Source organism: Acipenser ruthenus, chromosome 27, assembly GCF_902713425.1.
Source record: "Acipenser ruthenus chromosome 27, fAciRut3.2 maternal haplotype, whole genome shotgun sequence".
NCBI lineage: Eukaryota > Metazoa > Chordata > Actinopteri > Acipenseriformes > Acipenseridae > Acipenser > Acipenser ruthenus.
In genome coordinates this window covers 1,264,506-1,291,682 of record NC_081215.1, presented here as the reverse complement: position 1 = coordinate 1,291,682, position 27,177 = coordinate 1,264,506, and the positions used below count along the sequence as shown (strand labels likewise).

The window sequence follows — 27,177 nt, the reverse complement described above, 5'->3', positions numbered from 1 at the left end:
TCATGTGAAAATCTCCAGACACCATGACAACTGTTTCTAACCTGGTTACCTGTCTCAGAACACTCAATTACAGCTTGAATGCAGCCCTTTAGCATTTGACTTTACTCTTTAGATCAGTTTACTAGGCTTTTGAGTGAAGAGTTTGAACTCTTCCATGGGAAACAAACTACTAATGTTACACAGCGAAGGGGTATTCAGAATTGTTTAACAGTTTTGCAAACTGTTCACCCGAGCGAAGGCTTACTGCAGCTATCCATTAAAAAAAAAAAAAAGTTTATCAATGAAACAGGAGAAGCCAACTATCTGGACAAACAACTTTATTTCTGGTAATGCATCTATACACTGTACATTCAGTCACTGTGGTATATAAGCATAGCTATTTTCATACATAATCTCATAAAGTCCTTTATTTTACAATATAGTCTGTGTCGGGAGAGGGGAGAGGGGAGAGGGGAGAGGGAAGAGGGGAAAGAGTGGGAAAAAAGACGCAAAAAAAATACAAGGAATACAAAATAGATAAATAAGCCAAGCTTTTTTTTTGTTTGTTTTGTAAATGTGGCATTAATAAACGAGAAAGCATACATTTATCTCTTACATAAAAATAGTTCTAGAATTGTAAAGTTGATATACTGTTAGCAGCAGAGCAGGGCTAAGATACACGAGAATGAATGAGCTGCAATGCAAATGAGGTTGTTTTGTTTTCACTGTCCTTGACCAAATGTACTTAATTCGCTAATTTCATTTAACCTTATAAAATACGTGGACTGGTGATCAAAAGCAATGTTTCTTTTTATATAATAATAATAAAAAAAAGATTTTATAGTAAAAATAAGATGCAAAATAATGGGAAATGAAAAGGACATGTTTATGTAGGGAGATTCCTCTGACGCACTGCAGTAAAAACTTTTTTTTTTTCCTCTATTAAAACACAACTCATAAAGCATGACGGCTACTGCATAAGAATTGTTTTTGTTGAAAAACGTAAACACCATATACACTTATAATACAATAGTGTAAAATGAAAAAGTATTTACATGTGTAAATTTGTATTTTGTCATTGTTTAATTTTTACACTGGTTGGTTTTGTTTGTGACGAGAAGCAGTTTTAGCTCCTCTGGTAATATGAACAGTTATTGCTGTTTTATTTTCATCCGTTTAGAAAATAAAAACTTCTTGTTTTGTGTATATTAAATATAAACCGTTTAACTTAATATACAATGAAATATTCTAGAAAAGGGAGGTTCAAAAGCCTCAAACACCTCTTCTCCCTTAGTTAAAAAAAAAAAAACTTTCTTAAAGGAAACTAAATGTAACCTTTTTGTTTTAGTGTAAATTAACACTTGTAATTGTATACATATTTGCATTCTGCTCTGCCATGGCAGGAATTCAGCAAACTTGCACAACACACAGTTTCTAAGCATGAAAAAGTGCCAACTTTGGACTCCTTAATGATTATTCTATAGCTTTGGGGAATAAATACTATCTATAATTTCATTGAGGGTTATAATTCCAATGCATATCTAATATACATAAATGCATTGCAATATTTGACATGTACAGTGCACACATACACTTGCAAGTTTTTAAACTACAACTGTAAATGGCCCATTCTGCCACAACTCTGCTATACAGGTACACCCAAGACAATAGTCAACAAAAAATAAATAAAACACGTGGATTACTACGGGTGTCATTATATGACTGTATTATTATATATTTCCCTATTCATTATTAGGGGAAATGAATTAAAAAACAGTAGTTTTGTGGTGCTGGATTTAGTTCTGGTTTGTAACAGACAGCAAGCTGAAATCAGCGGCCGTTTAAGACGGAATTACCCTCTCTCACTTTTAAAAGAAGCCTGGTGATAAAAATAGGCATCTTCAACTTGCTAATCAAGTTACACCCTATGCTTGAAACAGGGTGTAGTGTCTGTGTTTGCTGAGATCAGACAGTCTGCACAGAGGAACACAGGAAATATTGAACTTTGAAAATCAGTCACTGCAGAGAAGGCATCCCATTTACTGTATAGGACAAGGTAGGTTTATTGTAATCACAAGTTTGAACCCGGTCAGTAAACCTTTATGCCTTGATTCAGGCACTTGAGGTTTTCCCAACAATGTATGTGAACTTTTATCAGTAGTAACAAATAGGTATAGAAATTATTTGTCTGAAAAGATAATGAGATTTAGTTTCCTTTAAAAAAAAAAAAAGGAGTATCACTTGAATACAAATTTTAAAAAATACAAGTTTGCTGTATATTGCATAACACGATTAAAAAAACCCTTTACATGTACATTATTAATGCCCATTAATAAACATACGAATGGCAGACTTTTCTTAAATCTCATGCATATGAAAAAAAAAAAGTTTATAACGGTTTGCTATTAAAAAATAAAAAAAACAAAACAAAAACAAAGATAAGCAAGAAAAATATCCCCAAGTAAAAATAATTGCATAAACACAACCGATATTCGGATTTTTGTACCCATTCTGTTTCAGGAGCATTTTGTTTTGAACGTAACCCAATCAGCAAGTGTCACTTCACCTTCAAGTTAATGCATCTATCCATTTTTAAACTAAAGGTCTTTTTAATGCTTCGTGTTCATGTGCAGCATCATATACTTTCACTGTATGAAACAAACTCATCACCTGTAAATACCTGGAACTACCACACTTTTAGGAGAATCAGCCGCTCCGTATTCCATATTTCAACCCCCTCCAAAGATGTCATGCTTTTTTTGTTTGTTTTTTTAAAAGAAATGAAACCAAATGAACCACCAGGATCATTTTGCAAAAGAAAAATCAAAATTTGCGATTTCTACTAAATTCAGAATGCAGCCCACATTTTTGTATGTCCTTTGGGATTAAGTGACAGACGTTTTAGATTGTTGTTGGTTGTTTGTTTGTTTTTTTTTGCTTTTTTTATTTACAATATTTGTACTTCAAGCATGTACTTTACATGGCATAAATGAAACACATGAATGGATGTAAAAAGAGTTGTTTTTTTGTTTAGTTTTTTTTAGAAAGTACATTTTCTTAAAATGAAAGGCATAAACAATAAGCGAGAATGCAATGCAGAATACAGTATTTTGACAAAGTGCGATTCATTATTTATAGTAAAAAAAAATATATATACTAATAAAATCAAAAACCAAAAAAAAACACTAAAGGTTCTCACTAAAGGTGTAAGCTTCCAATGATTGCATTAAAAGAAAAATGGCCTTGGTAATTTATAACAGCAGCAAGTTATTAATTTCTTTTAGTATTCAAAGGTAAAAATATTAAATGTAGTCATGCTCATAACAGCATTGATAAAGATAAGCTGACAAAAAAATCGCTCCTTGAACAAAATATTTTGGAACGAGTCCCAAATAGTTGTGTGTGTGTGTGTGTGTGTGTATATATATATATATATATATATATATATATATATATATATATATATATATATATATATATTGCATGTAATCTCTTGGACAATATCCCAGTTCTTGTATACCTACTGTATCAACTGAAGTGCTCTTCAAAGGGTGCCCTGAACACCTCAATTTAACATAAAAGTTTTCAAAATAGCGATACTGTGTCATGGTATTCTTGCAATTCCAATGGGAATAAGGCCAGTCAAATCAAAGGCCTTCTCCTCCCATACTCTGGGGTCTCCATCATTTCTTGCAAAAAAAAAAAAAAAAAAAAAAAGCAAACTTTTTTTACTTTAAATAAAAAAAATATCCATAAGTTTTCCTTTTCCTCCCCCGGGTGTTTAGGGTTTAATGACTGCATCAATCGGCAACACTGTCGGGAGTCCGTCATTCTTGTCACTTGTCGAGTCTCCTGTTTGTTTTTTGTTTTGTTTTAGGTTTCATTAACACAAAAACCTTATATATATAAACGCAAGTCTCTAATACAGTCTCTTAAATAGCTTATTACAAAAATCCTTGTAAATGTTTGAAAGAAAAGAGAAAATCGTACAAATACAAACCAAAAGAAAAAAAACAACAAACAAACAGAAACAGATCTGAGGGCACCTTGACATTTCTTTTGAGTTGTTTGTCTGCATTCCAATGATGCTGCTGCACCTGCAGATGTGCTCCGGGATGATTTATTTACTTCTTTTATTCGTAGAAAAGTCTGTATCCAAAATGTGGTTTTCAGTGGAAAATAGTTAGGCACAATAAACTACTTGTGCTATTTTAAATTCATCTCTTTATTTTATTAATTTTTGTTTTAATTAGAGGCGCTTTTCAGTGCTTATGTTAGTAAGTAACACATTTCCTCCAGGTAAATATACAAAGTCTCTATTATTATATATTTTTTGTGTGTTTTGTTTGCACCAATGTGTGCGCGCAGACACGCACGCGTCTGTCTATCTGTATACGCGTATAGATAATATAAATCTCTGTGTGTGTTTCTTTCTCGCTCTTAGTTTTCAGAGTCCTTCGCTGCCATGTTGGTGCTGCCTGACTTTGGCCACAGCTGCTCTTGCAGCTCCTTGACGACTTTTTCCAAGTGCTCCCGCGCCTCTCGCTCGAGCAGCAAGTCCGCTCGCAGCTGCTCCCGATCCGCCTCTGCGTGCTGCAACTTCACCTGCAGGTCTTCGATCTGAACAGAAATAAAAACAAAAAAAACACACCTTAACATCTTTGCACATTTTGGATTGTTTTTTTCAATTCACTGACGCCATAGCAACTCTTAAGCCATTAGAATAACAGTATATAACAACACAATTATAATTAAAAAATGTAAAAACATTGGGTGTATTTATTGCAGATAATAACTTGTTGTTTTATTTCTAACTAAAACATGGTTAATGTGAAAAAACACGAGGTCAGCTATTACCATTTAAACATGTGATGTGCACATAATCAAAAATTAGGGCAGCAGTGTGGAGTAGTGGTTAGGGCTCTGGACTCTTGACCAGAGGGTCGTGGGTTCAATCCCCAGTGGGGGACACTGCTGCTGTACCGTTGAGCAAGGTACTTTACCTAGATTGTGCCAGTAAAAACCCAACTGTATAAATGGGTAATTGTATGTAAAAATAACGTGTAAAAAATAATGTAATTTTATGTAAAAATAATGTGATATCTTGTGTATATACATTACATTATCCTTTCACCCACCAGACAGCCAGGCATTGCTTCAGCCAACACCAAAGTCCTCAAACAGTACAGTAGTAAGCCTCAGATCTATGCTGAGTCAGTCCCCCACTGGGGATTTGAAATGGCTTTCCATTTAAAGTGCTTCTCTGTTAAGGACTCTCTCTCTGTCTCTCCAACAGACAAGAGAGTGAAAAGGTGGGGACTGTGTGTGAGCGTGTGAGAACCTGTGGGCATCATGACAGTAAGTAGGCTGCACATTGAGGGTGTGTGTGTGAATGAGATGCCAGGCGACAAGGTTGACAATGAGCGGGTGGAACCATGTGCGTGGGGATACGGTGGGGGGGGTGACTAATTGACAGGCGCAGGGGTGGGCTGAGAGAAGAATGAGATAGCATGGACCAGTGAGATAAAACACCAAGAAATTCAGGGAAAGCAAATTTTTACCCCCTTTTTTTTATAATATTGTAATGTACTTTTTTGTGTGTGCGTGTGTTTTTTTTTTTTTATGTGTTCCTATTCAGACACGAATGCGGGACAGGCTTCAAAATAGAGCCCCAGGACTGTCACTCTGACTGAAAGGCCTTGTCCCGGCCTTGTGAGTGCCATTGGTTGGAACACAATGGAAGCTTTGCTGGGGATGACTATCAAGACTGCTTGACGTTAAATAGGTTTCATGAATTAACTTATACTGAAGTATCTTTTGTTAAGACAGGGAGTGTTGTTTTTTCACAATCAATGGCAATGGCCACAACACTTTCCAATACTTGTGGGAGAGTAGTGTGTTTTATACCGGGCACTTCTTCTTCAAACTCCTAATAGCTGTTAGTCTGTTTCCAAAATGTACTGACATATAAAACAGGAGAATTTCGAAAACAAGTCATTTGGGCGTTGTTTTTGAGGTTTTCTTCTATCGGAAGAAGGCGCCTAGTGAGTTAACTGAAGCAGCACTTGCTGTCTGTCGCCTGCGAGGGAGGTTGAGAAATGGCCACTCCCGGTATGCGGTTCCCACTCTGGGGTTTTTGTTTAGTCTGGATTCCTCTTATCGGTGAGACTTCCCATGATGCTCTAGGGGAAGTCAACCTCACTTCCTGTTTCCTCTCTGAGCCTGTGTTATCTCTCATCAGTACTTTCAGGGCTACTCCCATTTCTTATAAAACTCAGACCGAGAAAAAATAATATAATCGCCCACCCCCTTTTTAGTTGTGTTTGAATTTGAATTGTTTTTTTTTCCAGTCTGTATATTCTGTTTATCAAATACAATGCAAAGAAATGTGTATCTATTTTTTTTGTTGTGTTCCTTGAAAGCAGGAGTATATCCTTAATAATATAGACATAATTATGCATCTGCTGATAACACCAGAAGATGCATCTCGCCCTGCATCTCATCAGTTTTGATGTTGCAAAGCTACAGATTCAGAAGCATACATATGATTTGTGTTGCTAAACCAGTTGCTGTGGACTCTGCTCGCTAAGCTTAAAAACACAACAACATACTGACAATGGTAGAACATCACACTTTTGTTTGTTTTTATCTTAAAGAGCCTTTTACTTAATCCTGTTGGTGATTTCTCTCCTTGTTAAAACTAAATTAAACTACTGTGGATCCATGTTGTAGTAAATAATCTGTTTTAGAAGATTAACACACAGCCCGTGGAGCAGCTGTCTTGCGGTGTGTAAGGTGTTAGCCCCCATACCTGTGCGGAGTATTTGACCCTCAGCCTCCCTGCTTCGCAGCCCTTGTCGCACACCCGCAGCTGCCTGGCCTGCTCCAGCTCCCTCTTCAGTCGTATCCGTGACTCGTTCGCCTCCTTGATCTTCTTCTCGTTCTCCGCGCGCAGACGCTCAATCTCTTTCCTCAGGTTGCGCTTGGCCTCTGTCGCTTCTCTCAGCTTCTCCTTCTTCGCCACCCTCAAAAACTCCAGCTCCTGTCGGTGGGGGAGAAACAGTGTGAACACTTAATAACAAGCCCCTCAAATGCAATTACATGCACCGTTATTTCTTGAATGGATCCTGATACTCCCCCTGCCCCCCCACACCGTTCATATTAAAGCCTAACCTCAATTCATTATGAGCAAGCACTTGTTTTTGAAAGCGTCTTCACAAATGTTAATTGAAAAAAAAAAAAAGGTTCTTGTTTCATCAATAGGACCCTGCTGCTTCAGGGCACCTGTCTCCTCACACCTTTAATTGGTGTAAAACTTTGTTCTCGATAGCTATTCTTGTACCAAGTTACATTTACCATCTCTCTGGACACCAAAGACATACGGCACCATGGTAATCAATTTAACCTAGAGCCAGAACTTAACATGCAGTCATTAAGGAGTGTGCCCTAACTTGTTCAGTGAGTTTTTTTCTTAGAAGCACAGCAACACTAACAATGGCTGTAGTGGTGCGCTCAGGATCCGGACTCAAAGGGGTTAAGATACTTTCCGAAAGTTGAGATTGAGACCAGAAGCTGGGCTTCCTTCCCTCCTGAAACCTACCGACTAACAGTTTTTTTCTCTGTGGTAACACCCTTGGCCTGCTCATGGGAAATCCTTTCACAGCACAAATGTTTCTGTCAGCTTACCGGGGTTACGCTCCTGTCAATGTTGAGCTTAACAATAACGCATTCTGCTGCTTTACTGGCACACGGCTTGTAAGATGAGCAATTTGAAGTGAGCTGCTCACTCCTGCTGTGTCTTTATAATAAGGCTTCTAAAACTGCAGGAGATAGCTCATTTTAAGCTTACTGTAGACCAGTCTTTCTGGTTTGCAACTGTCCCTGTTTAGTCTAGTGATTACAGCCATGGGCATTCTCAGCCGCTGAGTGATTCACTGACTGTGTGCCCCTGGGGGCGAGTCACTTGACCTCGCTGTGCTGCAGCCTCAGAATGTTTTAACACTAAGCAGAGGCAGGACTATTTATCTTTGCAAATACAGTGTGGCCTCACCTGCTGAAGGCTGCGTTTGGCCTGCAGGGCTGATCCCAGCTTCTCCTCCTGCTTCACCCTCATCTTGACGATCTCGTGCAGAAACTTCTCCTTGGCCTCTTTGGAGTCGAGCCCGCTGTCCAGGGCCTGCCTCAGGGCCTCCAGCTCCGTCTCCAGCCCTGCGCAGGGCACCTCGCCGAGGACGGTGGGGCCCTCAAAGATACCCCCCGCCAACAGCGGAGCCTGGGTCCCTGGCGAGCTCAGGTCCTTGGCTGATGAACTCGAGGAGGTGAAGGAAGGGGAGGAGAGGGAGGACAGGGATGATGCGACTGGAAAGAGGAACAAACAGCATGTGTCACTGCATGGCAACCAGACAGCAAGCCCCAGCTGTTAATTATGCATTATTTGCAGCTTAATTAGTTTCATTGCTCATAAACTAGGCTTTTCAAGACTAGGCTTTTTAAACTTTCTTGCAGTTAGTTAGTGAGTAGATAACCGTTTCCGTCCCCTAAGTGACCACACAGACTCGAGCTCCACTTACACTCTTCACGGCTCTCCACCTCGATCTCGCCCTCTGAGTCTTTGTCCTCCTGGGGGGCAGTGCTGGCGGAGACGGCTGTGCTGGGCGGCTCCGGGGCGGGCTGGGGCTCGCCGGTGAGCCGACGTTTGCGTGGCCTGCTGCAGCTGCCGTTGCTTGGGGCCTCGCTGCTGTTGCCCTGGGAGGCGCTCGGCGTGGACGGGGAATGCTGTTCCACCTTCTGATGGGGCAAGGGCGTCAGGGCCACATTGGGGGCCACAGCGTTTTCTAAACTTTTGTAGTTGTACAAGCTGTAGCAAAAACAGAGGAAGATATATATGAAACTGGATGCTAAAAACTAAATAAAACCTAGCTACCATTGTGAAAGCCAGGGGGTGTCTAATCACGGTCCTGGAGGGCCATTTCTCTCCAGATTTAACAAGTATATATTTAATTCTTTCAGGGTCTGAGTGGAGGTTTACTCGGTTCAATTCAGACCAGGATTGGAGTGGAAGGGCCAGCTATGGCCACCTTTGGAATAACCCTTTTTTGATTTCTCTGTGCAGGGCACATTCTGCAGCATTTGTAAGTTTCATTTAATAAGGTAAACAACCACAATGCATAACTATAACTACAGTTCACTCACTTTGCAGCACTGGCTGGCACATTATGGCTTATAGAAAAGGTGTGCACTACTAACAGCCTTCGCTTATTATTCAACTTATTATCAGTAAATCAGCATATAAAAAACAGTGTTTCTATTTGCTGGCTGCCTAGGGGAGAATAAAAAAGCCTCTTGATGTATCTTTCTACTTAATGAATCCCTTGCCATTTAACCTATCCATACCCTTCCTTGACAGCGCACTGACATGTGGGTGGTGAAGGTTATGAGCAGTGCCACAAGCATGCAATGTGTGGATGTCTGGACCCTGCAGACTCAGACACGTACAGCATGTGGGGATGTTTATTTTATGCAAACTAATGTCTGAAGTGTAAAAGTGAGGCTGACAGAGTGCACATCACTCCCTATGCAGGCTGACTCTACAGACATGAGTACCATCAACACTGCATGGTCTGAAAGCCAGCACAGCCTACATTACACTTAGTCAAAACACTTGAATGAAAATGCGAGGTCATGTACTGCAGCAGTTTCTGGTCCCTTTTACTTTACAAATACATGTGGTGTATTGACTAAGCTTTAACAAATATTTCAAAAGCAGAAATGAAACCCAGAATGTTAAAAAAAAAACATTGACTAGCATTATTTGCAACAGTGAAAAGCTTAGCAAATCAGAACCACCCTTCTATAAGTTTAAAACAGTAAATGATTTTTGCAGATTGCCGTGCTTATGCATTTTGCCACAGATTTTACCATTATACTTATCTGGGCCTTATGAAGTTTTACTACACCATGGTGTGCCGCAGTGAACCTTTAAAAGGACAGTGTTTTGCTAATGAAGCTTTACTTGTCCCACATACCTGTCTCGAACTGTAGCGGGTAGGTGTGTAGCGGTCTCTTTCTCGCTGGCTGAAACTGCAGGAGACCAGGGTCGGAACGCTGAGGGCCGCTGTCGAGGATGGATACAGCCGATGCCCTGCTAAGACAACCAGAGAAGGAAACGATTAGCTGAAATTCCTTATTGAAATGCCAGTTTGTTCATGATTAACCCTTTAAGGTACATATGTGTCCCACAAATAACTTTCTTATTTTTGCAATGAGGGTCACAGAAACATGGTTTAAAATGGCAGGTTGGATCTGGTCATCCAAATTGTCAGTTTCCTCCTCATGGTACTTGAGTCGCTCTCAAATTTAAGAAGAAACTGTTTGAACGAGAAGCGCTCACTTCCTTGTGTACCTTAAGGGGTTAAACGACTCATAAAGACAGCAATGTATTCTGCGTGTATTCAATTAAAATCAAAAAAGTCTAAATGGAAATATTTCAATGAAACAGGCTTATTGTTTCATCCAAGAAGTTATTTTCCTAAGTTATTTCGAGCTTCTGCAGAACGGTACGTTCAGAAACCTGTGTGTCACAACATTTGGAGGATACATACTGTTCTTGCACAAGCTTGTTCCTAAAACAGGCTCCTTTCCCACAAGTACTGCATCTGTTATCAGTCTCCAGACAGATAAGGTAATGGGTTTACAACTCATCTAAAGAACGCAGCCACTAACTGCAATACACAGAGGCTACTACACTCTTGGGAGTCAGCAGAATGTGTCAACACCTTGCCAAGGTTGATATACAGCCACTGACACCAACTGAATCCTTTGAAAACACTCCCTGTGAAGAACAGCAGAAAACACAGTTCTAGTCTGCATCTTTCTGCCTGAAGACCAGAGCACATGTGCCAAGATATGATGGCCCAGTTAATCCACAGTAACAGAACTAAAGAGAAAAATGTTCCACTCCATCACTGCACCTTATTTGCTGAGGAGGCGAGAGACCGTAGCCAATCGGGTTGCTTCTCCTTGTCTGTTGTTGGCGACTGGGAGAAAGGATCTTCATGTTTAGACTTCTTTGCTGGGATCGGATCTGAGGTCTGAGGAACAACAACAAAATATATTTTCTTGTTACTAAAACTACCCCAAAATTCTCCCTGAATTGTATATCTGCTTTCAAAGACAATCCATTGCTAACAACACAAAACCCTTTATTTCGCAGCTTTCTATGCCGCAAAGTTGCCATCCTGGTAATGCCACTTAAATATGAACCCATAGCAGTCTTTGCATTATCATAAGCTGTATAAATATGAAGCACATTAAAATGCTGAGACAGGTATTTAAATAGCATCTAATTCCTGATTTTCTCCTCCATAACATCCAATTTAGGGGCATTAAACCTTACATTTCCCTGTTCCCAGCTCCATATGGCTCCAGAATTACAGCCATTGCCCCGATTTACAGTCCTGACACGGAGACAGGAGCTGGAGCCGGAGCCATTACCACACAGTCTCCAGGACTGACAGATCCAGTTAACAGGTCAGACCCTGACAGAAACCATTCATTTCGCTGACAAATTTAAGCACGGCCTTTCAAAAAGACAGACAAGCAAGTTTTTCCTCTACCAGGATTTCAAAGTCGTTTCAGGCCAAGCGTAAGTGTCTGAGTGATGTAAGCACCTGGGTTTGTGACTGGCTAAGCCACACCGATTTTTGCACATTGAGACTTGGGAGAAGGCCCAATTTGCCACCTTTCCACTTTGTTTAAACTGGATGAAAGCAGGATAGCCCGCTAGAACCAAGACTGTTCAGCTCAGGACAGGCTTTCAAATACCAGCAATAGAAAGAAATAAAAGCTCTAAATGATGACAATAAAAGTCAAGGCCTTGCAGCCACGCTTTTAACAAGGTTTTATGTAATTTGATTTTAACATAGCAGCCAGCTTTAATAGCTACAACTGCATTTGTCCTTGCAGCTAGCATCAGTGTAGACATGTTGTATAAAGCACTGTGCATTACCTTTCAACAGCTTCTGAGACGAGAGGGAGGAAGGAACAAACAAGGGATGACTGACCGCACTGCCTTCCCTGTTTTTTTGGTTTAGTGGTGCAAAGACATTTTATGAAAACAGAGGGGATTCTGTTGCATGCTGTGTATTGTAGTTGCTGCGTGGATGACTTCAGTACCCACAGCTGCACTGGATAACGGATACAGCGACAGAATGCAGCTTTGTTTTTTCTGTACTTGAAAAAGCTGAAACTCCAATGCAATGCACGCTGGGAACAATTTGAGAGAAGTGTACAGCTTGGATGTGTGCTATCATGCTTAGAAAGATAGCAGTGTAAAAAAGTCTATCTATTTATATAAAATAGCGGGTTCTAAATATACCTCAAACAAAAAACAAAACAAAAACAAAGATGCAATGGCTTACTGGTGTCAATATCCATGCAAAACTTTCTTTACTTGCAACCTTTTTTTCATATCGCTTAAAATAGAGACACTGCAAATTGTGATAATCCCAGCTCAAATTAAAGTTCAAAATGAAAGCAGACTGGAGGGTCTATGGGTCTAACAGTTGCGTCCTCTTATTTTTAAACTGGTATAAACTACGAATGGTAACTCGTGTTTGCACGCCATAACACATTCACACACAACCCTTCCATGCTATTTTAGTCAGGGGCTCCCTTCTGAATTCCAGTAGCTACAGGAGAAATTCCACAGCTACTGTACTAGTCGAGCAAGATGCCAGTACAAACTGTGCAACAACTGTTGACGTGTTTAATACACAGATTAAGGAAACCACTGTTTCCAGTAAATCTCCAGTTAAAAGTACTGGTTAAAAATAAAGTGCGCAGACAGATTTCATTAGACCAAACCTGCTTTTATACAGTTAACAAACCCCCTCCGCACCCCTTCCCTCCCCTCTCTCTCTCTGGCACAGTGGTGGTGACCGCAGCGGGAAGGTATTTGACAAACCCCTGCTGACATCCCCAGTCTGTCCGCTCTGGGGCTAGGGGGAGATCAAGCAGAAGAAGCCAAACAGGTGGTGACGGGCTGGTGCAAAGCCAGTTTTCTCTCAACCACCACCTCCTCCTGTCTGCTAGCTCTGCATTTTGTTCAGGCTGTGAGCGGGGACGACCATTTTGGGACCTAAATCACATGCTGCTATAATAGGACTCGGGGGTCAAGTGTAAAAACAAACAGCAGGGGGTCTGTGGAGTGAATTGTAGACATTAGCATATTTAAAGGGATATGGTTTCACGATGGTCACTGTCTTGTACTTTAGCTTGTATACATTAGCTTGTTTCTGTAAGTGGGCTCAGGATTTGCTCGTTGTGATTTTACTGCAGAAAATAGATGGGTTCTGCTATCTTAACTCGAACTGAGAAATCGCGATACATGTTACCCAGCCGACAGAAGGGCCACAGCTCATTGGCTGAGGTAGTACTGCATGCCTGCGTCAAGTTGTAACATATGCAGGCTGGCAATGTGGAAATGAGACTAAACTCTGGACAAGAGCCAGGGAGACTCCATGGGGCCAACAAGCCCAGCGAAAAAGCAAGAAGCATCATTTTCTAGTCGGTGTAATGGCAGGTCTAAATATCTGGAGGGCAATTAACGGTCATCCGTCATCATAATAGCATTATGAGACTATCATAATAAAACAGTCTTAGGATAAGAAATGTTTTGCTATAGTAGTAAACACAAATACACTTTGATTTTAATGAACTTACTCCACATTCCATCTTTATCAGCACATCGGGATTCGTTGTTTTATATTGCATGGACGGAGCACCTGCAGATAAGGCTTTCTTTGGTTTAGGTGTGCAGAAAGGCATGCCTCAACTTGTTGAACGCAGCTCTTTTCCTAAAAATTATTAGCATGAAAGTATATGTAGGGAACAGAGCCCCCTAACCTCACCCCACTCACCTAATCAAACCAAAACGTGCATATAAAACAATGCAAATCACCACCAAAATATCCATGTTGACCATTTGAATTCCAAATTAGCACTGATTGCATAATTTGATTGTCATGCAAATAGAGGCGGGGGGCTAGGCAGAGTGTCACTTCACGTTAAGCAGTGAAGTTACTGAACCCCCTTGCAGAGTCCCCTCATTGTTCTTCAGTTTAAGGACTTGTGTGTCGTGTGCCCGTGTCTGGTAATGAAAGCCAGTGCTGCAGCAGAGCCCTGAGCAGAGAGTCCTCACAGCCAGGTTATTATTGTAGCTCTGAGGAGAACTGACAGCTGCAGAGCAGGTGCACTGACCCAAAGAGAAACACTTGCTGCCTTTTTTTTATGGCACTTGGCACAGAATCAATGTTTAAAGGACCTGCATGTTCTGCACCCCTCTCTCTCTCTCACTCTCTCAGAATCTCCTTCCTTTCTCTCACCCTCCCTCAAGCGCCTCTCTGAGGTCTATCACGAAGGTCTTTTACCACAAAAAGCTCCCACTTAGAAGGTTTAGTGGCAGCTTCCTTCAACCCAGATTATAAGATTTCCCGTCCAAACAACAAAAAAAAGAGATAGAGAAAATATCAAATGGTCTAAAAGGTTGAGACCATACATCTTTCCAAAGTGCAAATAATATTCTTTAGTAAACTAAACACTCCAGTCCCTGCTCATTAACACACCAGCCTTCCTGTATTGTATTTCAGCAGAAACAGGCACTGATTAAAAGCAAGGCAGGCTGAAAATGTAAGAAACGTTTTAGATTTCAATTCACACAGTCTCGAGCGGCTCAGCTCCCTCCACCCCTCCCATGACTTGCACTTGGCCTCTTCCGAGCTCTGCGGCTGGGGCATTTAAGCGGAAGGGTGGGCCTTCCTGTAACACAGCACGGTGCAGCTCTTGGGTGGAAATTATGGCAACAGGGTTTCTCACTGAGCGCTAACCGCAGAAACCCAGAGCCCCCTGTCTGCTGTCTCTTCAGCAAACCTCAAAGACTGACTGCCCCGGATGTGCAGGTGTCAGACACGACTTCAAAAAAAAAAGTATAAAGAAGCTTTGCTTTTTCTTTAGAAAAATACTTAAATAGCAGTCTTCTTTAAAACTAACCAATGCACTTGTCTTTCTCCTTTCATTGCGTTCGGGTTCTGCAAAATGATGGGCTCAATGTAGGCTGGATGTATAGGGTGGCAGCTAATTGCAATTAGTTGTTGTTGTTTTTGAAACTGAAATTATGATAACGAAGTCTTAACTATCTTTAACTCACTTCCGAAATCTGTGAGATTACCTTCCAAGAAAGGCACGCTGCAGAGTGGTTAAAATGTGTAGGAGATCAGTGGCCATAAACGTTGCAGAGCCTCAACTTTGGGTGAATTGGGAACTTAGGGAACCAGGGTCAGGGTGTTACGACATCCAATTTGAGTACAAGAGTAAAGGGCGCAGATAAAAAAAAAATACTGGAACATTCTGTCGGTATGGCAACCAAGATTACTAATACATTTGGGGGAGGTTTGTTTCTAATGAAAGTAGTACGACTGTGGGAGTACTGTGCTAATGGATTGGAGACTGCACTGCAGTCAGATCCCGACGCTAATAAAGGTGACTTTTAGACCAATTATTTTGGAGGGCAGAACAGAGAATAACAGCTTGTACTCCTAGAAGATTAATTATCTGCATCACAACTCCAGGTCGAGTACATCCTAAAACACACAGACAAGCTTACATACCTGCGTGCCTTTTCTTGCTAACCAGTCTTCATTGCAGTTAAAATCTTCAAACAAACACTGGGGGGTTTCTTTTTATATACATTTTAAGATCACAAGGCCCAGTGAAAATAAAAGAGAATTAATACTCTACCACTGCGTCTATTTTAATCACCCCTGCTGTTGCTGCGTAAGCTCTTTTTAATTTGCATCGTTCCAAATCCCTAACCTCGATGACTAGCCTGCAGATGACAGAAAACTATGCACCAGACAAGACGACAACAGCGTGCATTAGTACACTGTGTCTGAATCCGATTCTGCTAGACAAAACAGGCATTTCAAACTGTCTGAGGCAGCCAGCATGAGAGCAGAGGCACACATAGCTCTGGAAACAAGCATCAGTTTTGCAGGTACAGTGCTAGCTAATGGGGAGCTCATTAAGATAGCTCGCATTAAATACATCTAAGCAACAACACTGAGTAAATTCCTGTTACCATGAGGGTCTTGATTCTTAATGTGTCTACTTAATGAATCACCTGGCCCACAAGCAAATTAACACAATCCTTAATTTAGATCCTTTTTTTTTCCTTCGCATCCTTGGTCTACAAAGCATCTACAGTACGTGGATAAGCTATGCATTTTTGCATATTATCTGCATGCTGCAAGGACGTGATGCATGCAAACTACCCAGAACTGAGCCAGGAATGTCTTCTATCATTATTCTGTATACTAGAGTAGTCCTAATATGTTTTAAATTCTTCAAAAACCTATTATTATTATTATTATTTTCTTTTAAACAATATATAAAACTATTCTTATGTTTTAATGGTTGTCTTGTTTTTATTACTGGAAATTATTTAAAACGTTGCCACATTAAAGTTGCCTTAGTGTTGACTTTTTTTCGAATCTTGCTCACTTCATTAAGTTTCTTTCAGTGTCTTTTTTTAGGACTGTGAATACTGATTAGTGAATTAAGTAAATTACGTTTAGTAAAACAGGATCTACAGTTTGAATTTGTTGTTAAAAGCAGGCTTGATCTTCTCAGTAACCCTTAACCTGGTTTACCTGCCCACCCCTAAACCGACTCACCTTCCAGGAACAAGGATTCTAGGAATCAATATGCAAGATGAGTCTCTTATTACTGACACCACATTTGGTTTCCCAAAATGGTCTGTCTAGCGCTGTTCCTAGCCTGAGGTTTTCAGTTCCAGGAAGAGTCCGAGTACCAGACATAACAGCCTCCAACTGGAGCCACTCCCAGACACCACAACAAGGGCCCAGCCAGCTAAATCAGACTATGATCTCAGCTGAGAGGAACACTGACGTGGTCCTTGCTCAGAGCCACATCAAAGGGAGGCTGAGCTCTACAGCTGGGCTCGGGACTTCTAGAAACCCGAAAACAAGAAGCGCTAGAGACAAGCTCCACCAGACTGCGGAGCACAGGTGTGCGACCCCCCCCCCCCCCCCCCCCAACATCTGACCATATCCAAGCTGTCAGTACATTTGAAACCCTGTTTCGTGCACCTCATTGCAAAAACAAGAAGGCTAGCACCTTGTTTTATTTGTAGGACACCTATATCTCTTGTACCGGACAGGGTTAAATGATTTTCATGTTTATTGTCAATGTATTTAAATAAACATAGAACGTTGTTTTCATTTTTACCATTCCTGGCAAAATATTATACATATAAAAATGAATATATATATATATATAAAACATGGGTGTACATTACATACCATGCCCTTTTTAAAATCAATATTTGTGGCACCACCACCATTAAAATGGTACATCATGATAACAAGATATGTAGACTGAACCGTCAGTTCTTCATAATTAAAGACAGAATAACGCTTTACCAGTCCCTGCTAAAACTGCAATCCCAGCATTGTCCGGCTTCAATTCTGTACTGTATACAGCACACAGGACGAACACAGTGCTGACAATCTTCCACAATCACTCGCATTGGAAAGCCGGCTAAGACAGTGAGGCCTTTACATGGCACTGGGATGGGGATGGGATATAAATAAAGAAGGAGCAGTTCCAGTAGCCTAATTACCACAACCCCCCCCCTCCACCCCCCCCCCCCCCCTCGCGGTACTGGAAAGGAGCCAGCGGCTGAGACCGGTCTAAACCAGGTCTGAGGGATGGAGCTGAAAGAAAAGGCCTCATTTCCTCTCTGGGAGTTTGCTTTGGCAAGTGCCTGTGTGGGAACCCTGCAAATCCGTTGCTGATACAAGGTGGTGATGGGGGGGGGGCTGTCAGATAGCAGAGAGAGAGAGAGAGAGAGAGAGAGAGAGAGAGAGAGAGAGAGAGAGAGAGAGAGAGAGAGAGAGAGAGAGAGAGAGAGAGAGAGAGAGAGAGAGAGCTGCCTTGCAGCCACAGCTGTACTTTCCATGCTCCTTCGAAACAACAAAACCAAACAACGCACTTTCAACTCTTTACTGAGCCGAACTGTACCTCCAAACACTGCATGTCCTGAAAACCTCGCCAGCTTTGTAAAACCATACAGCACTGACAGACAAACCTAGTAAAACACTAACGATTCACTAGTTTATTTCTAGTTTTTGGCTGAAGCAAAATGGCATGTGCTAAACGAATTGTCGTGCTTTTCCCCATTAACCTAACAGCGCCGAATTCTCTTAGAAATGTTGTGACTCTTAATGTAACATAGAATTTGTGTTAGAGGCAGATTAAATATGACATCTGTATAAGGCGGTGTTGTTGCATCCTGTGATGAGAGAATGCCTTGAGGGTCATCTAATCCTGGCCGTGACATTAGGCTTTGACTGTAAGCAAGGAAGTGCTATCCATCATTACCTGAACCGCTGTAACTCTGTGTGCTCCCAGGACAAAAACCCTGTTTAAAGGTTGGTTTATCCCCCTGTTTTAACGGATATCTAAAAGCAGTAGAATTTCATTTCAAATGTTTTGAAAGCAGCTCTAATGCCTGTTCTCTCACTAATGGACAGCATATTGATCAGAAAGCATCTACAAAGCTGAGGGTCAATTTTACTAGTTGGCTCAAGGAGACAGTGTAGTTGCAGTGTCTCCCTTTTTATTTCTCTGTATTTTGTAAATCAGCGAGAATTTCACACTTCGCACTTAAACTCAATAGGCTTGGTATCAGAATCTGGTTCAAAGCAGAAACATTATGAAACATTTTTCCTGTACTTCACCTACGCAATCCCAATGAAATGTCGTTTTGCTTTTTTGTTTTAAACTGGAAAGCCCAGGAAGCTTCATCATTTTGTTACAGCCAAAATTGTTTTCTCTGGGCGTCAAAGAGGCCCCCTATTTTGAAAACCTCTTCTTAAAAATATTTAAAGAGGCAACAGCAAAAATACCTTAGTTTACAGCTCCGTAAAACTTGGGAAGAAAGGAGGCTCGGAATGTTTCCACTATTTACCACTTTTTGGTAGAATGTCTTCTTTTAAGTGCATATTTCTACAATAAACTGCAGGATATGCACACTTGGGACACAGTGCATCTTAAATTATTTATCCCCACTGTTTATAAAAGTCAAGCCTAATACAATCTCGTAATAGTACATCTATTTCCTGTACGGCCCTTTAAGGTACAAGGGACATATGTGTCCCACAAATAAAAATGATGCTAACTTTCTTCTTTTTGCAATGAGGTGCACGAAACAGGGTTTAAAATTCCCTGACAGGTTGTATCTGGATCATCTGAATTTCCTCGTAATACCTGAGTCTCTCTGAAATGTTAAATAAGGGCCTGGTATCTTTCGGAAGCATGTACTGCAATTCAATGAAGCATGACTTCAGAGGCTGATTTCCCATTGCAATATGAATATACTACATTGCACAGCAGTTTTAAAAAAAAAACTGATTGAAAAAAAATCAATATACATACCCAGAAGGGTAGCGTCTCGCCAGCTGAGATCACAAATAAGTGGTAGACACAGCCACGCAATGCCCTATTTTTTTTTTACTCGCTAGTGGACCACCAGCAGGCAGCCCAGACAGCCTTATCAGGCCACGAAGCACATGTGCGGACATGTGACAGTAATACAGGCACGGCAACAAAATGAAAAAAACTAAACCATCAAGCTAAGTTGAGGAGACGAGCCTTATCCCATCATAACAAATCACATCAAAGCTCTAAAAGCAAGCCTCCAATGGCTACTCGCTTGGCCTTGAAAGACGCAGCGGCTGTGTTGTTCGCACGGCAGGGCTCAGCGATACAGGCAGCCAGCTACCAGATGGACCAGACATCACTTCGCCCCCGGATTACGTTGCCGTCTTATTTATTTTAAATAACCAACACGTGTGTTGACAGTATGAACGTTCTGCATTAAAAAAAATGCAATGTGAATTCATATGCATGGCCCACTCCTTTACCAAATATCTAGAACATAGTTGTTTTTTTTTAAAACTCATTTAGGCAAGGATGTCTACAGAATACACCTGTTTTGAAATGATACCCTTTATACACAGCACATGCATATTAATAAATACGCACATGAATACTGCAATGCATACGAGCTATTGATTGTTGAAGCAGAAGACTCTGTTACTGGCCAGACTTGAGTTCCGTCAAGTAACAGCTTCCCCACTTAAGGATTAGCCTTGGCTAAGGAAACCCACGCGTTATTACTTCTAAAGCCACCACTCCCCGAGCCACGGATCACTGCATAAAGACAGACAACCAATTAAGAGTCTTAGCATTTCAAAAGCCTCTTCCTCTATCTTCCCAATGAACCTCACTTGCCTTATGCAGCAGACACAGGGAGAGAGATAGAGAGCGGGGGGGGGGGGGGGACAGACCCACAATCACGCAAACCTCCTGAAAAGCAACCAGCCTCTTTCCTCACGTGCAGTGTGTTTTACCCGAACGTTATCCAATATAATGGTCAGCTAATTAAACCCCAGAAATCCCTTTGAAGGGCTGTATACTAACCTCAATGGCCCCACCATAGCCCTAGTGACAATGTCAAATTCCTGTGAGCATTAATTGCTCTAAAAGAAGCCCTAAGCATTGCCATTCAGTTCTTTAAGTGGCCTTAAGGACCAATTACCTTAATACATATTCACACCGTAAGTTAAAAGGATAAACACCACTTGACCTAGAAAAGGAAGCAAAATGCAAATTCTGTAAGCATGTAATGCATGCATTGTGCATGAAAACATAAAGGCGGTAAACTCACCTACAGCCAACATCCAGCAAACAGAGGCAGCGCATGCAAAGAGAAAGAAGAAGACTAATTAGCATTTTGAGTAATTATTATCGTCTGCGGTGCAGACACTGGAATCCTGTCTCCTTGCCAGATATCCATTTTAGAAGTTGTTATTAGCTATCTGTGTGTGGTTTGGGGATGCGTGTGCCTGTGTCTGCGTAAGAGTGAGAGCTGGATGTGTGTTTATTACTGCATCTTCTGCAGTAGCTCAACTGTCTTCCTCCCACAATTAAAAAGAGACTTCATCAGGCAGATTGATCTTTTCGGTTTGCTGAGACAGCGTTAACATTGGAGACAAGATCGCCTTTCTCCCCACCAGCATCATTCACACACACACAGAGAATGGTTTAGTTAAAACAACACACTGTTGGTTCTGATTCTCGGTAAGACTTCAAATCATTTTTTGATACGAAAGAAATAAAGAAATTAAAGCTTTACCAGGTGATTTTATAGCTACTTCTAGTTTATGTACAAAAATTGCCCCAGTAAAGCAGCGTAAGGTCCCGCTGGTTTAACAAGCACTCTGCAAGAACAACCATGACAACAGCGACTGATACAGTCAAGAATTTCAAGTGACAGCTCTGCTGCTGGAGGGCAGTGTGCTGGCGAGTGAGCAGCGAGACCCGTTCCCTGAAGTTCAAACCTGTACAGTAAGTTTCTGCTACTTCTTCACACACTGCAGTGTCTACTGTCAGTGGGAAATCAAGCTGAAATGCAGGTCTGGCAAGAATGGGGATAACCCTGCTTTGTCTTGTGGGACGGGCTTTTCTTAAAAGATACTGTTTCGGGTTTCTTCTTGCGACAGGTACATGTATTCAGCTGGGTATTTTTTTTTTCTTTTTTTATCTTCCTTTTTTAGACGCTGGAAGGATTTTTTTTGCTCATGCAATGAAAAATGACATGCATTGTATATAAAAGCTCAAACAAAAACTGCATAGCAGCACTGGCCTCTTGAGCCCCTCTTTGGTCTCTTAAAACCTTTCATTTAAATCAGACTTTGGCTTGGTAAGAAAATGAGTTCCGACACCTTGGTGCAGACCAGCTGTCAGCGTTTGACCTAGCAAGAGTCTGACTTGAAAACGCCTGAGGTGGGCACTGCCAATTCAAGCAGGTAAAGGTGCCAATGACCACAGCTAGGTCACATTTAGAAAAAGCCTGGCACAGTGTTTCTGCCACGCTGGGAGTCGTGAAAATGACCTAGGGTTTTATAATTAGCTCAATAGCCATCAGAGTTGAATTTCTCAGGCTCTTGAGAGCCGACTGAAATAGAGGTCTATAAACAGCCTGACAAAAAATAGAACTCCCAAGCACTGTCTGCCTCTCTTTGAAACTGGCAAAAAAAAAAATACAGATTAACAGCTCCGAGCGAAACCCCTCTTGATTTGATTTTTCCAGTATGTGATGCAATCTCCAAATGTATAGTTAGTCCTCCTATCTTGAAATCTACCTACAGGTTTTTGCTTGAGAGGTGTCAAGTGAAACCTATAGTTAAAAAGACTGTAAGACCTTCTGTACTACAGATTCCGAGTAACGTACCGGTTTGACAATAATGAGAAAAAAAAAAAAAAAGTCGCTTGTAGATACTGCGTCATTTTATTTCCAAGTTCACTGTACAAACATCAGTATATCATCAGAAAGGCCAAGTGGTTAGCCTAAGCGAGATGAAGGGTCTGATCTACAGCTGGGACTTCCAGACGTAACTGGCAGCCTTTCCTGGGGGGAGAGGAATATCTGAGTTGATTAAAAAAAAGAGCCGGTTATGAGAGTTTGCTGCTTCTCTCCCGTTGCAGGATAAGACAGGTGTCGACAGACGACTAAGCCATTTGGTATCCCCGCGTATCCCCGATTTACCGCTGAGACCCTGCACGGCCAGACGCTATGGAAATAGACTGATTAAAAATGATACACGATTAAATGTGACGCACATCAGAGGTCAGCTATATTGTACAAATATTAAGGCACATTAAGGCTAATTATTACTGAGCAACAATATACTGTAGTTAGTGCCTGGCTGCATTGTGTATTGCATTTAGACAGAACCCTTTCGTATCATAGGCACAAGATTGCAGCTAAACCCTATCTATAGTTAACCTTTCCCACACAGCATCTTTCCGCCTGTCTTAGCATTTAGCACACAGCCCGTTGATAACACTGTATTGCTATCCAAACACAGCTAAAGATGTCATGCATAGAGGGAAGAGACACAAAATTCAATTGGAGTTAAAATTATTTTTAAACTGTCGATATCCAGCCTTTTTTTTTTATCCCTTCAGACAGTCAAATGGTATGGAAAAGAGGCAGAATTAGGGTCGGAGGTTCATGTGCTGCTTTGCATGTTTGTGCATGGATACAAGGGCAGCTTTACAAAGGGAAACTTTTTGTTTTTAAAGGGATGGAAACACCAGGGCTCATTTGCAAACCACTTGGAAAGCGAAAACGACAAGCCTCACCCAAACAAAGGAAATTTAATGCAAAACCATTGGACTTTTATTAGCTGGAAGATAGGTGACAGTCCGCAACACTGGAAATGGTTACCAGGTTACTGGATAACATAGCCTACACGCTTTTATATTAACCTCAAAACAAATGGAGATCAACTGCAGTAAAAGCAGATTACGAACTAAGCAGTGTACTGTCTCACGTTTAACTGCAATATGCCTAAGCGAACAAAATGCAGTCGTGGATTTAAACAGCAAACGTACCCCACTGAAATTGCAGTCCACACTACTGAATCTACTGCATTTGAACCTGTTTTCAAAATAGCTATACAGACAAAAGAACAAATATATATAACTCACTACTGCATTATTTAAATACAGGTAGGGGGTGTTGAATGGATTCAGAGATGTATTCCCCATCGCTCTGTTCCTTGCTGGACTAGGAAGGTGCTTCTCTTTGCATGCTGAGTTTGTACGTACGAGTTGCTGCTGTCTGCATTAGTCTCCTGTACAGCAGGAGCTCTGGGACTAAGCAGCTGTGTCTGGTTCCCATGGCAATTGTCTGTGCTATACATTTTACCCACTGGACAAGAAAGGAGTCAGCACCAGAGCACCCTCTTCAGACTAATCAGCGTTACCATGACGAGCTGGTACCTGGGGATTCCAGATCTATCCAAAGGCATCTTCCGCACTACTAACTGTACGCTGAGTGTGTGTCTACTGTACGTGGCCCACATGATATGACCCCAGTACCACAAGACAAATGCCTAGTCTGGATAAATGCAGCGAACTGCTTCTCAACTCGGGCGGAATTGTTCACCAATTTGAAGTGATTAGTCCATTCGTTTCCCATGCTATGATTAGCTTATTGTCATCGTGTACTGTACTAATGCAATAATGAAGTAGGTCTGAAGGGAAAAGGGTCATTCGCGCTTCTGTGACAGACATTCCAGTTCGTCAGTTTCAAGTTCCCTGAGGGAGGTATTGGACCGAAGAGAGAGTGAAGTGCTGAAGAAATGGCAATGCTTTCTGAAAGAAGTGAGAAATGTTGATGTTCTGGACAAATGTCTTTAAATCCAAGGTTCATAATCCTAGTAATACTGGGGAAAAAAGTTGTATCATTGATTTGTAATTACTACACAGCGTGAGCCAGCCTCCCTGGAATGCCAAATTGCAATAGAGCAGACCTCCACTATTACTCCCACACAGTCTATAGACACATAATGCACAGCAAACTGGTTCTGCTTTGAATGCATGCATGCAAGACTAAGTCAAACAAAAAGCCTATTTAGCTATTGGAAATTCACGTGCTAGATAGTGCGGGATGGTAATCCGGGAGATTGCAGTGCAATGAGAATACAGATGGGACACAAAGACGATTCAAATATCATTGGATAACATCCCGCCACACCCAAACAGTAGCAATCTGAAATAAGGAGAGTTAAGGCAATTATATCACATGTTACCATGCTGGTTTGAGAGGTTAATTGTTTTTAACCAGCATTGTTTTTTTTTCCCTAGATCCACCCGATTTTGGAAACAAGAATGCAAATTATAGAGTGGGGTTCATTTTAAAAATGAACAAGCTGGGTACAAGTAATAGCTACGGTTGAGCGCATTTCAGAGAGACAAGGAAAGCTGCAGATATGAAAAGAGGAAGAAAAACCGGGAGCACTGAGCCGACGATAAACGCTAATGATAAAGACAGCAACTGGAGGTGCGAATAAGCAAATGAGAAATTGCCATTTGATTAAAATACGCGCAACTTCAATAGAAAGCTGTTCTAGTTACATTTCCTGCCATGGTGACGGTATGGAACAGCATGAAACAGCTTACAGATATTACAAAAAAAAAAAGAATTAAAAACACATTAAAAACGACATGAACGCATGTCCTTTGCATGACAGCTGTTCTAGACAGCCAGGCTTGTACCTAACTTATATGCAGCTTCAAACAGCAGCTGGTGCCATCATGTTTCCAGCAGTCCATCTCATTAGACTCTCTATCCCACCCACTTCCTTAACAGTGTCTAGTAGATACAGTGCTTAGTGTGGTCTGAATCCCTTCTAGCATTACCAAAGCCGCAGATGCTGCTGGTATCTGTCAGGCTGCACATGCCTCACATGAGTATTTAACCAGCCTTCCCTCGGAAAAGAGGATTTGGGAGGGGCTAACTCTCTTTAAAGGGCAATGCAAACATGATCCGCGTGCTTCAACTAATAGGGAATGACCCACCGACTCACTAAGCTAATGAGCCCTGTAGCTTAACTACACTACCATTGATCAACCCGACACACCCTCCTAGTTTACCTATTTAACCAATGCAAATCCAATTTGGCTCAGGCATCAAATCGAATAAGGAAAGCCCAGTGACAAATGCAGCACCACCACCAAAAAGTAAACAAATCCCCTAGCAACAGCAGGTCCAATTAGCTTCCCTAAAAGAATGCAGCACAAGCACACTGCAGATAGTTTCATGTACTCAATAAATGTGCTAATTAACGGCGTAATGGGTTATAGCTTTTTTTTTTTTTTTCAGTGGGGAAAAGAAGATCAGAATCATCGATGACAGGTTGACTATTGATTTATTACAGCCACAGTGGGAAGTGACACCTATTTGTTTAAGGAGCAGTCTTGAGAGCTAAACAATGCACAATCAGATTAATTAAAAACGAGATTTTACAGATGTAGGAAATCTGCTCTGAAAATAGGCACACCTCTTTAAATTACACACACGCCCCCACACTCGTACCAGATACAGAGACGCACAGTACATATCTACAGTGACAACAAGGACAGGACCCTTTCATTGTTCTCATTGCATCAGAGGTGTCCCCAATTCAGAGCTGTAAGGTTGTTTTATTTAACTTACACGACAGTCCAGCGCTCAGAACTCGGGGGCTGCTAATGGTTGACCAGGCCACCGCTGAAAGCCCCTCTGTTAGTTTGTTCTGTGGGATAATAATAACTGCAACTTGGGAGGTTATTTCTCAGAAATTGCGCAAATGATCTTTTTTTTTCTGGCTGATGGCTGTTTGTTTGTTTTTCTCGTCTTCTCCTTATAATAATGATTAACAGGCCCTATAGAAGATTTCTTGCTCCTGTGTATCAACAGGAAGCCTAACAGCCCGGCATTTATGACTCTTTCGCAAGAATGTCCCTGGTTCCAGGGACATATCATGATTTTATGATTCATACAACCTTTCAAGGAATACATTCTTGAAGATCTGATCAATTTTCTTGGAAAGGCAGGATTTTTTTTTTTTAACAGCAGACAGCAATAAAAAAAATGGTCTTTAACCTCAAATGCACAAGGCTGCTACATATGAGACAATTTTAATGAGTCCCAGACACTCTGCGGCAAAAACTTGAGCAGTTGCCTCTCTAGCCACTGCTCTGAAGTATTTCTGCATTTTCAATATCCCTGCCACCAGTCGGAACAGCGACATTGAACATCCCCTTCCCCAGACTGGAGTTTTCAATCCTGATGCTTGCCGGTGTTGCTGACTCTGTACCTTCTCCGTTTCCCTCACTTTAATTTTTTTCCTCCTGTGCTGACTCCCTTTTCAAACTAGAAATCAATTATCTGTCTAGCCTGCGATGTGGCAGCGAGCGTGCGTGGGGGTTTACAGAGGAAGGGAGGGAGGGGGGTCTGCCCAGGCGCCAGCGTCTTGTCAATACACGGACTTGGCCTCGGATGGGCGGGCCCGAGCTGTTCTGCTTGTGCTCGGGTTCCTTGTTCCCTGCTTCTGAGCTCAGGACCAGCACCTGCTCTGTGTGGCAGCCCGTGGAACAGATACTAATATTTGCATAGGTGTAAATTTAAAATAGCACACGACTGTGAGAAAGAATACTTGTCAGTCTAAACCCCTTCTGAAACTGGCTTCAGAGAAAGGAGGGCACCTTTTAAAGTCTGGTGCT

At 41.4% G+C, this 27,177-nt stretch overlaps 1 protein-coding gene across 2 annotated transcripts in view; it reads right to left on the bottom strand.

Annotated features, from left to right (window-relative positions):
• Window positions 1-300: 300 nt before the first annotated feature.
• Window positions 301-27,177, bottom strand: part of LOC117425070 (ski oncogene) — a 70,614-nt gene continuing 43,737 nt past the window's right edge. The window contains exons 2-7 of one of the 2 annotated variants that reach the window (XM_059002496.1): window positions 10,950-11,069; window positions 10,005-10,123; window positions 8,550-8,836; window positions 8,030-8,337; window positions 6,791-7,021; window positions 301-4,599 (exon numbers count right to left, since the gene is read on the bottom strand). In XM_059002496.1, coding sequence (XP_058858479.1) covers window positions 4,420-4,599; window positions 6,791-7,021; window positions 8,030-8,337; window positions 8,550-8,836; window positions 10,005-10,123; window positions 10,950-11,069 — 1,245 coding nt within the window. In that variant the 3' untranslated portion in view covers window positions 301-4,419. The remainder of the gene's footprint in view (window positions 4,600-6,790; window positions 7,022-8,029; window positions 8,338-8,549; window positions 8,837-10,004; window positions 10,124-10,949; window positions 11,070-27,177) is intronic. The other variant, XM_034041733.3, reaches the window with a different exon arrangement.